The sequence below is a fragment of the Oncorhynchus gorbuscha genome, linkage group LG14, assembly GCF_021184085.1.
Source record: "Oncorhynchus gorbuscha isolate QuinsamMale2020 ecotype Even-year linkage group LG14, OgorEven_v1.0, whole genome shotgun sequence".
Taxonomy (NCBI): domain Eukaryota; kingdom Metazoa; phylum Chordata; class Actinopteri; order Salmoniformes; family Salmonidae; genus Oncorhynchus; species Oncorhynchus gorbuscha.
Window position 1 is genome coordinate 55,498,225 of NC_060186.1, and position 13,140 is coordinate 55,511,364.

Sequence of the window (13,140 nt, forward strand, 5' to 3'; positions counted from 1 at the left end):
TGAACTTATTTGCCTAATTAAATAAAAGTAAAAAAAATGGTGAGGCACTTCTGGATGAAGGGTATTGGAAAGCAGCCTATTTCTTTCCCCACTCTCCCATATATCAATTTGTCCCCCCAGTCCCCTCTTTCTATTAACACCTCAAAATACACCAAACCTGTAGTCACGTCCCTAATTCAACCTCCCTTTCACCCCCCAACCACCCCTTCCATCCATTTCATGCACTTTCTGAGTTCATCAGGCTAGCACTGGAGTAATATGATCACATTTTTGGATTCTAATCAAGATTCTGACTCAACTCAACTATGCTCTCACAGTTCAAGGACAAAGAAGAGACGTCTAAACCTGTCAAGCAGGTGTCTTACACAGTGAGTGCCCTTATTATCTTTAATGACATGTTTTGATGTGGAATGTGGAATGTGGATAGCGAAAGGGATAGGGAAGATAACTAGTCAGTTGTACAACTCAATACATTCAACTGAAATGTCTCTTCCGTAAAAACCCAACCCTTCTGAATCAGAGTACAGTGGCAAATTGGCAAGAGACACAGAGAAAACTGCTTGCTCTTCCTTGAGAAGTAAATTTAGAGAGTCGGAGGGGTAAGATTATAATTGTACTTTCACATTTTATGTTGAAATTATGTAAATGATTTGATTGAGTTTGTTTGTAAGTGTGAACTTTCACAGGGTTCAGGTATAAATTTAAATGTAATATTTGTTAAAGGTTTAACAATGTGAATACAGAAGAGTAAATGAAGGACTCTTAGACAACATATGATGTTTGTGACACTGTGTCACAATTATCATAATAAGTCATCTTTCTCATCTCTTATATGTACATATGTAGTATACAGATCCAGGAGTGCATGCTATGTGCATCATTTTCCAGAGTGCATGAATCATTTTGAGCAGATTAATTAAATTGCATTTATTGCGATTGGATCAGTATGTACAGAAAAGATAAGTTAATATAGTCACCAAAATGCAGCAGAGACGTGACCAACCATTTGGTCAGTCATATGTTTCCTTCTTCATCAGACCGCAACAATGTTCTTCTTAGCATTCCAATCAGGATAATGAATATTAGTAACATAATTAAGAAAACAGCCCATAAATACCTCAGCTGTCACCATAATTGGTGCTTATTTAGTTGTGTTTTATTGTATAATTTGTTTTGCAACCATGCTATCTCACAATCTGTACACCATCTGGTGTTCCATTGGGGTAAAAATCTCAAATGTGTAATACTGACTGTATGATGTTTTGTTTTGTATATCTTATGCTATATTCATACAGATATGGCCTCACCAAAGACAGTTTGGTACTTAAGTGTCCTCTTGGTATTTTGCTCTAGTCTGGAAAAGCAAGATTGCTTGGAAACTCCAAATGTAACATCAGAGGTAAGAGGCCAGTAAATAAACTTCAAACACTTCAAAAACTTGTTCACAAGGCAATGTTCACAAGGCAATATTTAGCAATGTCTGAGAACTACAATATTGTTTGAACTACATATCTTTAGGTGTATCACTATTAACATAATATGTTTCAAAACAGATTTGTTTGTTCGTTCCATTGGTGTAACTACAGCATGTATACATTATAATTACACAAACAGCACAGTTTTGTAACTGTATCCACATTGTAATAACACTGCACATCCCTGTATATCTACCAATTCAATAGATAAGGGGACTTTGAGTGTTAAAACACCTACTTCTTTTGACGCAATGATACAAATCGTTTTTCTGATTAAATCTAACTTTTCCAGGAAGCACCCACTGATGGATCACAAGTTCCTTCTAGAGAAAAGCGAGAGGGTGAGTCAGCTGTTTTGTTTCGTTTTCACTTGGTCTGCTCAAACCTACGTTTCCGCCCCCCAATGTGCTTGAATGTCACGCCCTGACCTTAGAGATCCTTTGAATTCTCTATTTTGGTTAGGTCAGGGTGTGACTAGGGTGGGCAATCTAGTTTTCCTATTTTTTTGTTTGGCCTGGTATGGTTCCCAATCAGAGGCAGCTGTCTATCGTTGTCTCTGATTGGGGATCATACTTAGGCAGCCTTTTGCCCACCTTAGTTTGTGGGATCTTGATTTTTGTATAGTTACTGTGTAGCCTGCAGAACATTACGTTTGTTTATATATATATATATATATATATTTGGTGTTCATCTAATCAAGAATGATGTTCGCCTACCATGCTGCACCTTGGTCTCCTCATTCAAACGACGAGCGTAACATTGAAGGCACCCTAGAAAATAGATGTTTTTTTTTCTCACACAAATCCAAAACAAATATAACAATTTTCTTAGCAACTAACGTCGTTATTTATGTCACTGCTCTTTGCCATTGGATATTTGCTGTGTGGAGGACATTTGCTCTGTGCGGAATATTTGCTGTGTGCATGTTTTTATGTATATACATTTATTTTTATGGTCAACAAGAATTGTCCTTCGGGGACCATAAAGATCTCTTGAATTTAATTGTTTCCACAGTGACAGCAACCATATATGAGAAAGTTGGTGAAGTTGAGTTTGACGTCTATAATATTCCACTTGAAATCATACATTACCTAAAGTCCCATGTGAAAAGTGTAACCTACCCCATCCTGATCTCCAGTGTGTTAAATGTAACAGACATAAACATTACTACTGGTAAGAGTTTTTAATTGTTCTTTTTTTCTTCATTTTATGAAAGGTTCAAGACCTACAGGGCTCATGTGTTAGTAAATAGTGTATTTAAAAAACTAACTTGGACGTTGTTGGTCTCAGAAAAAATCTCCATGTTGAGGATGTTCAATCCACTTCCCCTCCATTCACAGAATGCTCCTCAGACCCCAGTGGATTCAGGTGCAGGTGTGAGGACCAGTATAGTTGGTCATGTAACCAGTGTTCCTCCAATGTGTCCTGTGATGAGATCGTTGATGGCAAAACATGTGGATGTCTCAATGACTATCCTTCTGATGGAAAGTTCTGTCAGCCAATCACAAGTAACTATTTGATTCTCACATCTACTTGGTGTTTGACATGGTGTTGTAGTTGTATGTAGTTGTTTTTGGCAACGTCTCCCAGCTGCATAGTTCTTCTTGGTGACACATATTTTACCTAATCCCAACAGATCTTACTGCTTGTCCAAGTCCAACTACAACAGCAGGTATTCCAAAAAGTTACTCAAGCAGTAGATTACATTTACTGAAAATAATAGACATGCTTGTCATGATTTATTCAATTGTAATTTTCCATAGAGCCATCAACCACTTATGGGGAAATTATTGAAATTGAGTTGGACATGACAGATATTTCAGCTACATTGATAGATGTACTTAGGGCAAGTGTGAGTGGCCTGACCTACCCTGTCCTGATCTCCAATGTGTTAAGTGTAACAGAGGTGAACTTCACTACTGGTAAGAGATTTCTGTTGCTGTTGCTCATTTGAGTTTTAATTCCTGCATTGTAAAATATATTCAACAACTGGTTCAGATATTTTCAAATAGTTGGTTTCACAGAAAACATTGATATGATGATGTTCAATCCACTCTCCTTTCATTCACAGCATGCTACCCAAACAGCACATGCAGATGTGAGGATCAGTATGGTTGGTCATGTGACCAGTGTCTATGGTTGGTCATTGATGGATCCTGTGACAACATCACTGATGACTCCTGTGGATGTATCAAAGCCATTCCTTCTTATGGACAGTTTTGTCAGCCAATCACAAGTAACTGTTTCCTTACCACCTCCACTGTGCTAGTTTAACCAATGTTTCTGTATTTGTTCAGCAACATTTAAACTCTAAGCTTACCCCTATCTCCTTTACCACATAGATCTGACGGCTTGTCCAACACCATCTCCAACACCAGGTATGAGACCGTTACTAATGAAAATGTAATTAACAACAGTGTTATTGTACTAATTAGAGTAAGATCAACTTGCCATGGTGTTATCCATAGCTGTATATTCACTTGAGACCTACAGCTGTAAGACAACAAGCTGTAAAACAGATTAGAGAACCAGCCAGCATCATAATCATCTCACATTTCTCTGCTACCACAACTTTTCCAGTAGAAGAGGAAACAAGTACTGGTTTTACACAATATTCAATGTATTTCAAATATATGTAACCGTGTCAAAAATGGACAATTACAATTATTCTAACAATCAATCTTTATTTTGATTAATTAAAATCTTTATTTTGATTAATTGATTAATTATTGCAATAATGAAACTGTAGACCCCACACTCTTGAGTGTGTTGCAGAGAGCTTAACCTTCACAGAAACTGCTGGTTCTTATATAGCTGACACTAAAAATAGTCATGGCTGGTTCCACCCTTTCCAGGCAGATTGGGGGCCTGGTAAGCCACCTTGGGTTTATCTTGCGGCAGTGTAGCTGCAAGTTCAAATAGCTGACAAGCTGACAAGGTACAAATCTGTCATTCTGCCCCTGAACAAGGCAGTTAACCCACTGTTCCTAGGCTGTCATTGAAAATAAGAATTTGTTCTTATCTGACTTGCCTAGTTAAATAAAGGTAAAATAAATTTAATTAAATTTCAAAATTAAATCAAATCTGCACCTGGTGTTGATTTTACCCCTAAACCGGATTAGTTTCACAGATGCCAGGATGATAAGGAATGAATATGGTTTTGTTCTACTGCTCCAGGCTATCTCTATCTCGATTACACCCACCACATCTTGTCTATGGAATGCTAGCTGTAGATCAATTGTCAGCTCAAGCTATCTCTAATGATCATACGCCCACAGCATTAGTAGAACAAAAATGTCTTACTATTTGTTAAGTATTAATATCAAACAAATCAGGTAAATACAAAGTTCTCTCACAATAGTTACTGTACATAACTACTCTGTTAATCAAAATGCAATCATTCAGTGGTACACAGCAATGTCAGTAAAATAAATACTTTTACGCGTTAGTGCCAACAATAAAGCAGTCCACAGCAAGTTCAATAACTCCAACCCCCTCCAGTACAACATCAAAGAAACAAATCAATAATGTAATTTCATTGGACCTACGGTATTTCCTTGTGGTATTATTGAGTCGGGCATCACCAATATTCCAGTTACACCAATATGTTAAATATAATGTTTTTATGTTCCACTGTGCCTCTTTGCCAACAGCAAAAAAGTACACAGAAAGTTCAACAACTACAACGACACCCTCCAGTACCACATCAAGTATACAAATCTATAATTTCATTTAATTTGACCTATTTCCTTGTTACATGTTTGAAAGAAGTTTGACATAACCAATATTCCAGGTACAGTAATGTGTTCAATATATTGTTTTTCTGTTCCACTGTGCCCTAGTACCAACAACAAAACAGTCAATAGCAAGTTCAGCAACTCCAACGACGCCCGGTACGAGACCTCAGTTATGCAAAAAATATATATAATAGAATTTCAACTTTCCGCATTCTTATATTTTGTTATTTTTATGTTTTAGAAAACACACTGAACCTACAATTTACTATGGACATCACCTTTGAGTCCATCTTTAATGATGTAAATAGTGCAATGTTCAAAGATATTAATCAAACTGTGAGTATACTATTTTCCCTCATCCTTGTCAAAATGTCCATGTGTTGAAATGTAAAGTGTCAACCTGGACTAGGGGTTGATGTAACATAGTAAACGTAAGTAGGTCTCACTCCATTTAGTGTGATACATGTTGTATTGTATGTATTAATTTGTGGATATCTATTATTCATTTCACATGATATAGGACAAATTACAATTCACATGATATGTGACAAATTACAATTTGTTGTGGCTAACATTAGCTAGGTGGCTAGTTGGCAAATTTTTGCGAAACTAGGGTAATGTTAGGTTTAAGATTAACGTTCATGTTCAGATTAAGGTTAATGTTAGGGGAAGGGTTATCTAACATGCTAAGTAGTTGCAAAGTAGCTAAAATAGTATTAAGTTGTTGCACAGTTGCTAATTAGCTAAAATGCAAAAGTTGTCGATGATGTGATTTGAATATGACCCGACCAATCTCCTGTGTTTAAAGGGAAAGGAAAAGGGAAAGGGGAATACCTAGTCAGCTGTACAACTGAATGCTTTCAACTGAATGCTTTCAACTGAGATGTGTCTCCCGCATTTAATCCAACCCCTCTATCTTAAAGGAAAAATCCACCTAAAACCACTCATTGCTTTAAAAATGTATCAATTGACCAATTCGGCACATTTGAGCAAACTTCTGATAGACTTGATAACAAAATATTTTGCAGTAATGTAGTTCTTCACTGGATCAGTGTGAAACTTTGCAGACACACTGCTTCCATCTGGTGGCAGAAACCGGGAAAATATTTACTCTTGCATTTCAAAGATGGAACAAAAATCCAAAAACAAACACATGTTTTTTTGTTTGTATTATCTTTCATCAGATCTGTGTTATACTCTCCTACACTCATTTCACATTTCCACAAACTTCAGGGTTTCCTTTTAAATGTTATCAAATGTTATCCTTGCTTCAAGTCGTGAGCTAGAGACAGTTAGATTTGGGTATGTCATTTTAGGAGAAAATTGAAAAAATATATAAAATCATTAAGAGTGTTAAATAAAGTGACAGTGTTAAATAACACTAAAATATGAGAACAATATATTTGTGAACAAGTGATTAATTTTGGCATTTTAATAAGGTTGGTAGCAACATGGAACATCATTGTAGAAATCTGTTGCAGCTCAAGTCGACTACAAAATCCACGATGCAATGCACTCTCTGTGGGCTGGCTGGCTAGCTAGCTAGCAAACGTAGGTACACACAATAATACCAAAGATATTATCAATATGTAACATAGCTAGTTAGCTGTAAAATCGCCTAAACAAACTGCACTGTCAGTTTAGGAGTCTACAATCTCAACATGTTTAACCTGCAGATATACTTTTGAAGTGATGGGAAGTGTTGCCTATGCTACGTCAATGGGCCACACGTTCAATGGGCCCATGAACCATGACATTTCGTACTTTCTAGTAAAATAGGCACTTTTCTCAATATATACACTGACTTTGAGAAGGGATTGCATGATGATTAGCTTAGCAACCGTGTGACGCAGCATGACAACGTGAATGTGATATACAGCACTATGCAATGCACCTTGGACTAAAGAGGCAGACCAATAGGGAAAATGTGCTAGAACGTCTGTAGAATTACACATTCCTCGAGGTATGAATATCTCAAAAATATGATCAATGGCTCATTCGAGAGAAGACATCCTCCCAAATTATTACATCGGCCAGTATTGAAATCTGACATGTGTTATAGACTTTTTCGCAATCTGAAAGTCATATTCCTATTAATTTCCAGGGTAGTGAGAACAATTTTATCATGGTGCTACGTCATACCGGACATATTTCTGCCTGCTTGAATGCCAATAACTCAGATAAACATGAAACAAACAAGGGAATAGATAGAACAACAGTCAGAGATGCACAAAAACAATAAAGCATTCAAAATGGGTGAACCTTTGCTGTAAGCTGGGTGTACACTACACACGATTTTGGACCCGATTTAACTGTCCCAGAAAACCCACTGGGCACACACATGTTGAATACATGTTGTAGCCATGTAATTTCAGTGAAATTACGTTGAACCAACGTGGAATAGATGTTGAATTGGCGTCTGTGCCCAGTGGAAAGTTTTTGAGATCGGAGACAAAATCCCCAAGTCGTTGCCTATCACCTACGCTCGTTTAATGTGAGCCGGTCAGAGATTCAATCTGAGGACTACCGATCCCATCTTTGAGCTGTCCCAGACATCCCAATATTTTCAATCATTTGATTTTATCAGCGCAAAATCTGTAACGCTCTTGTAGTGTGAGATGTGCAACGACAAGTTTTAAGAACAGTGATCAGCAGTAACCAATGAGAGCTCGCCAGAGAAGAAACCAAAGATGATGACGTTGTGTTGCATCACTCTGAATGTGTAGACTCTCGAGCAAGAGCGATGACTACTACCGGTATGCATTTATAAATTGCCTTTACCAAAGCCAATGTGTCAAATCGTTACAGCTCTGAAGTTCACAAACAATGTTAGTCAATTCAAAATGGATTGGCTAAATATGTTAACTCTGTATGACAAACATGAATGTCTGACTGAAAACGGTAATGAGTCTACTTTGAGCCACAGCTCGTTCTAGCAATGTTAACAATCTAATCACATCATCACATCATTGTTTTGGCGAGACAGTGTGATATAGAGAATCCTCATCACAACCAAGTGAAGAATATTGTAGTGTATGACCCCCCCCCCCCCAGCTGTGCCACATTGTTTAGTGTGCCCAACACTACTTTGTTAATGTGAGAGGCTCAGAGATGTTAGGAATTTGAAAGTCATGTCGTGTACGCCCAGCATTATGTAACCATTCCAAATATGACATATACTAATTAGAGTGTTACATGTATACATATATAAGTAGGATCCTATTTTGATCACCCTGTAGCAGGAGAACTTGTAGTATGTGGTTTGAAAAGGCTTCTGATGTTTTTACTTTACATTTTGACATTTCAGACTTGTATAAACCCCTACAAAAATGTTCATTCATGATAATACACATAATACTTCACATTTCCTGTTGACACAGGATTATTTTCCTGCTGTAGCAAACTGGCTAAAATTAAGACCCTACATCTGTATGTTAAGTCTAGTCCTTGAAACCAGGTTGGAAGTGTTACCATCATTTCACTTGATGAATGCATTCACCAACACGTTTCTGGTTTACTTCAGAGAGATTTCATTTCATGTCCTTTTCAAGTCTTTATTTTAAGTCACTGTTGATCAATAATAATCCACTGTCTCACACAGATCGTAGACATATATAAGAGAAACATGCGAGGCTTCATATCAGCAAAGTTAAATCGTTTAAAGTAAGTTTTGCCCCGGTGTTATTACCTCTATTCAAAATCTTTTACATTTTATGTTATTTCAAGCCTTCATTTCATGTGCTAGTAATTTGAAAATTCAACTACTAAATGTCTCCTTTAATTTAGCCAATTTCTCAACTTTCAGTATAATGTATCATTTCAATCCCTAGTGATTTTGAGGGATATATGGGCCCTAAAATACTTGTTGCACAAATGTAACGAATTGAAGGCTGCTAAGCAAAGCTGAAATACTAACCATTTAAATTGTGGCACTCAATGTCCAATATAATAAATACATTTTCAGTATACGCCTCAGAGACAAGAGTATCCCTTCGAAATGAAAAGGACTTGGGGTTGATGTTATACAGTGTATCTATGGGCTAATTTTGCTAATGTACACATGCATGCTATTCATTTGTGGATATGTTTTCTGATATTTCTTTCTCACATGAATAGGAGTGGAAGTGTTATTGCAGATTTTACTGTTATAACAACAATTGTCGATAATGTGGAAATTGCAAAAGCAAAAGCGGATATTGTCTCAACACTTGGAGAAAAATATAACATAAGTAAGTACCTGATTAGGTTAGTATTTGGTGGATTTGGTGGACCAAGTTCGTTATTACTTGTCCTGAAATACATTCAAAAAAGTATTTAGATCAGTTTAAACTGTGGCAGCAGTACATGTCAGTTGATTTTAGATTAATTGTTCACTTTTTTATATGTCTGCTGTGCTTCAAAAATATTGTATCAAGAATTTCACTTAAATTTGCCTTAATGTAATTACATAATTCATGACATGTAATCTACAGTTTTAATATCTATAAAATTACAAATCCAAATATTTTATAAAATATTGTATATTTATATATTTAAGGTGTATGTGGAGTAATCTTTTCACATCATGATTTCACAAATCTTATTCCATTTCTATCAGAGTTTATCTGCTTGAATGATGCGATCTTTGGCAATGGACAAGTTAATGAAAAAGTTGTAGTTTACTGCAAACCGGATGAAGTGGGTCAGAAGACTGCCATTTGTCGAGGAAATGGCTCGTTTTCAAATCGTGTGGACAACTGTGTCTTAAAAGAAATTGATAACCTGTTTTCTATATCTCAGGTAATATGTTAACATATTTACAATTTTCACTGGATATAAAATAGTCTCTATATAAAAATTGTTTAGTAATGATGGTAATTCTTTGTTACAGTTCTGTGTCTAGCATCAATCCTGAAATACATTTGTATTTTATCTTTCTTTCATCACTTTAAATCCACACAGGCTTTAGTGGGGACTGGTCTTCCAGTCTTTTTGGAAAGACTCCGCAACAGCACTTTTGACCTCCTAGGTAGAATAGTTGCATCACCTGCAACTATTTCTACTGTTGTTAATATTCTTAAAAATGTTGCAAATGTATCCCGAAGTACCCCAATAAACAAACCATTGATGACGGTATGTTGACATCAACAGTATCACTTTAAATCGTTTTTTAAAAATCCATTCAAAGATATTCTAATGCTAATGTATTATTAAACCCTACAGCATCATTTTTATTAGGATTGCAATAATCCTGTACTAATTCTGATTTCTATCTTGATCTTTAGAATTTCCTGGAAACGGCAGGTGTACTTACTTCCAAAGGAGCAAAAGATTCCTGGGGTGTTCTAAACAGCAACCTCACCAAAAGCGAAAGCTCAGCCTTTCTGGGCACCGTTGAAACACTTTCCAATTTCCTTACAGATGACTTTTTTGACATAGAAACGTCAAGGATTATTTTAAACAAAACCACAGTCAACAACTCAATCAACAACTTATTCAATTTAAACTCGTCTGTTCTGATAGAAATACCGGCATCTGAAGCTTCCTTCAATTCAATCACCATAATAACATTTGACTCCTTGGATAATGTTTTACCTGCGAGAAACAGTAGCAGTTTGAACAACAGTGTCAACAGTGTCAACACCATCAACGGAAAAGTGGTTCTGGTGAAGGTGAATGGCACAATCAAGAATGTGACGTTCAGTTTTGATGTACTGAACAAGGCACTGGCCAATCCTCAGTGTGTTTTCTGGAACTTCAACCTTTTTGACGGCCTTGGAGGATGGGATGATAAAGGATGTGAACTGCAGTCTGAAAAGAATGGCACTGTCACCTGTCACTGTAATCATCTGACGTCCTTCTCCATTTTGATGTCGCCTTCCATTCCAGCTGTGTTGCGTGTCGCTTTGGAATTTATCACTTACATTGGAGTTGGCATATCAATGGGTTGCTTGGTCGTGTGTCTCATCATTGAGATGTTGGTATGGAATGCTGTGACTGGAAACAACACATCTTACATGCGTCATGTCTCTATAGTGAACATCGCCGTTTCCCTTCTGATTGCTGACATTTGGTTCATTATTGGTGCAGCAATTTCCGACAATGAAAAAAAAGATCTACCTGCGTGTTCCACAGCAACATTTTTCATCCACTTTTTCTACCTGGCTCTGTTTTTCTGGATGTTGGTCTCAGGCCTTTTGCTGCTCTACCGGACTATCATGGTGTTCTCTCACATGTCTAAACCAGCAATGTTGGCCATCAGTTTTTCTTTGGGCTATGGAGCTCCCCTCATCATTGCTGTCATAACTATCGCAGTGACAGCCCCAGGGAAACAATACATCAGAGATAATGATGGGGTTTGCTGGCTCAACTGGACAGAGTCAAAGGCCCTTCTGGCTTTTGTGATCCCTGCCCTGACCATAGTGGTCATCAACCTTTTGATCCTGATTGTGGTTCTGTTCAAAATGCTGAGGAGAGGCGTGGGGGATGTTACTCAGCCAGATGAGAGAAATGCTTTGGTGGTCATCGCCAGGTGTCTGGCCATTCTGACTCCCTTCTTTGGTACTACCTGGGGACTAGGAGTAGGAACCATGACTACACCAAACAATCTAGGAATCCATATTGTGTTTGCAATCTTCAATTCATTACAGGTATTTAACTCAGTTAAATAACATTTGTAACTAACTGGTCCTCAGTGAAATACAATTGACATATTTATTTAAATGCATTAAATTCCCAATGGCATGTTATACTAAGTGAAGATTTGGATGAATGTTTACAATTACATGTACTGGACTATGGTGTAGTAATTCCATCCTTCACCATGTTATCATTCAAAGGGTTTGTTCATCTTGGTATTTGGAACACTTTTGGACAAAAAGGTATGTTCATGACCCACTTACTGATACCTCTCATATTACTGTATATATTGGAATGTGCTTTGTAATGACAATTAATATATTTGATGAACTCCTTGTCTGTGCTTTCAGATCCGGGAAGCTCTGACAGGAAGGTCACGAGTGTCCTCCAACCGCACAAGGGTAAGGGCTTTTTCAAACCACACGGCTGCATAATATAGTATGATCATGTTTACAATTAAGTACAACTTGTTATAAATCTAAATGATTTGTTGCTGGCCACAACAGGTTTATTACACTATTGTCTATGCTTACTCATATGACCATTTTATTGTATTTATCACTGTGTTGAACATGTCAGGAATTTACTACCTTTAAGCTAGTATCGAATGTTTTATATTATATTCTCGTTTCAGTCCACAAGTGCTGCAACATCATCGTCAAGTGGTTTGGGATTTTTCCGGATACGGAGGAGAAGTAGGTCTATAGTATAAAGCAATACTCTTAGGCAATTGGGCACAACTTCACATTAAGTTGCCCTTATTCTACAGTACATTGTGCCATTGTTTGACCTATTGTTCCTACTATTCCAGATGTTTTCAACGTTTCAGCAGCTCCAACATCCAGCACTACTGGTGGATCATAGACTTTCATCAACACTTAACTCAATGCAACAAATGTGATTATTATGAAATAATCTGACAATCAAAAGGCGTTGTCGCACATCATCAGTTGACGCACTAGGTTACAGTAGCTAACACCTTGAGTGTGACCTTGAAGTGACTGCCACTAAGATCTGACCCCAACTCTCAGTGACGTCATTGGTGGTTATGTCTAACACAAAGTGATTCATTATGAACTATATGGTATTTGAACTTTTTATCGGGATTGTTGAGTATTGTATTGAAAAACATGATTATTGTTTTTGGGTGTGGGGATGTTTAAATAAGAGTATTACTGTGTAAATGGATTAATCAGCTAACATGAAGAATGGAGATTGTTTCAGAAATAACACATTACATTCTCTCTTTGAATAATTCACTGTTCATTTTGTCACAATTTATATTAAGTTTAATAAACATGTAAAAGGTC

The 13,140-nt window shown here is 36.9% G+C and overlaps 1 protein-coding gene across 1 annotated transcript; it reads left to right on the forward strand.

Moving 5' to 3' along the window:
* The first annotated feature begins 514 nt into the window (after positions 1 to 514).
* LOC123995142 (adhesion G-protein coupled receptor F1-like) lies at positions 515 to 13,140 on the forward strand. The gene is made up of 18 exons (XM_046298525.1): positions 515 to 599; positions 1,354 to 1,399; positions 1,768 to 1,816; positions 2,490 to 2,648; positions 2,816 to 2,983; positions 3,818 to 3,853; positions 5,129 to 5,185; positions 5,318 to 5,368; positions 5,454 to 5,548; positions 8,814 to 8,875; positions 9,329 to 9,441; positions 9,810 to 9,991; positions 10,154 to 10,324; positions 10,477 to 11,841; positions 12,031 to 12,072; positions 12,181 to 12,231; positions 12,465 to 12,525; positions 12,642 to 13,140. Exons 9-18 carry the CDS (start codon positions 5,480 to 5,482, stop codon positions 12,692 to 12,694), a joined length of 2,169 nt encoding a protein of 722 aa, XP_046154481.1. The 5' UTR covers positions 515 to 599; positions 1,354 to 1,399; positions 1,768 to 1,816; positions 2,490 to 2,648; positions 2,816 to 2,983; positions 3,818 to 3,853; positions 5,129 to 5,185; positions 5,318 to 5,368; positions 5,454 to 5,479; the 3' UTR covers positions 12,695 to 13,140.

Excerpts from the sequence above, each read along its gene's own strand:
- LOC123995142 (XM_046298525.1), top strand. The coding sequence starts at position 5,480 with ATGGACATCACCTTTGAGTCCATCTTTAATGATGTAAATAGTGCAATG. Across the intron at positions 5,549-8,813 it reads TCAAAGATATTAATCAAACT|ATCGTAGACATATATAAGAG; the intron begins GTGAGTATACTA and ends TGTCTCACACAG. Across the intron at positions 12,073-12,180 it reads GAACACTTTTGGACAAAAAG|ATCCGGGAAGCTCTGACAGG; the intron begins GTATGTTCATGA and ends CTGTGCTTTCAG.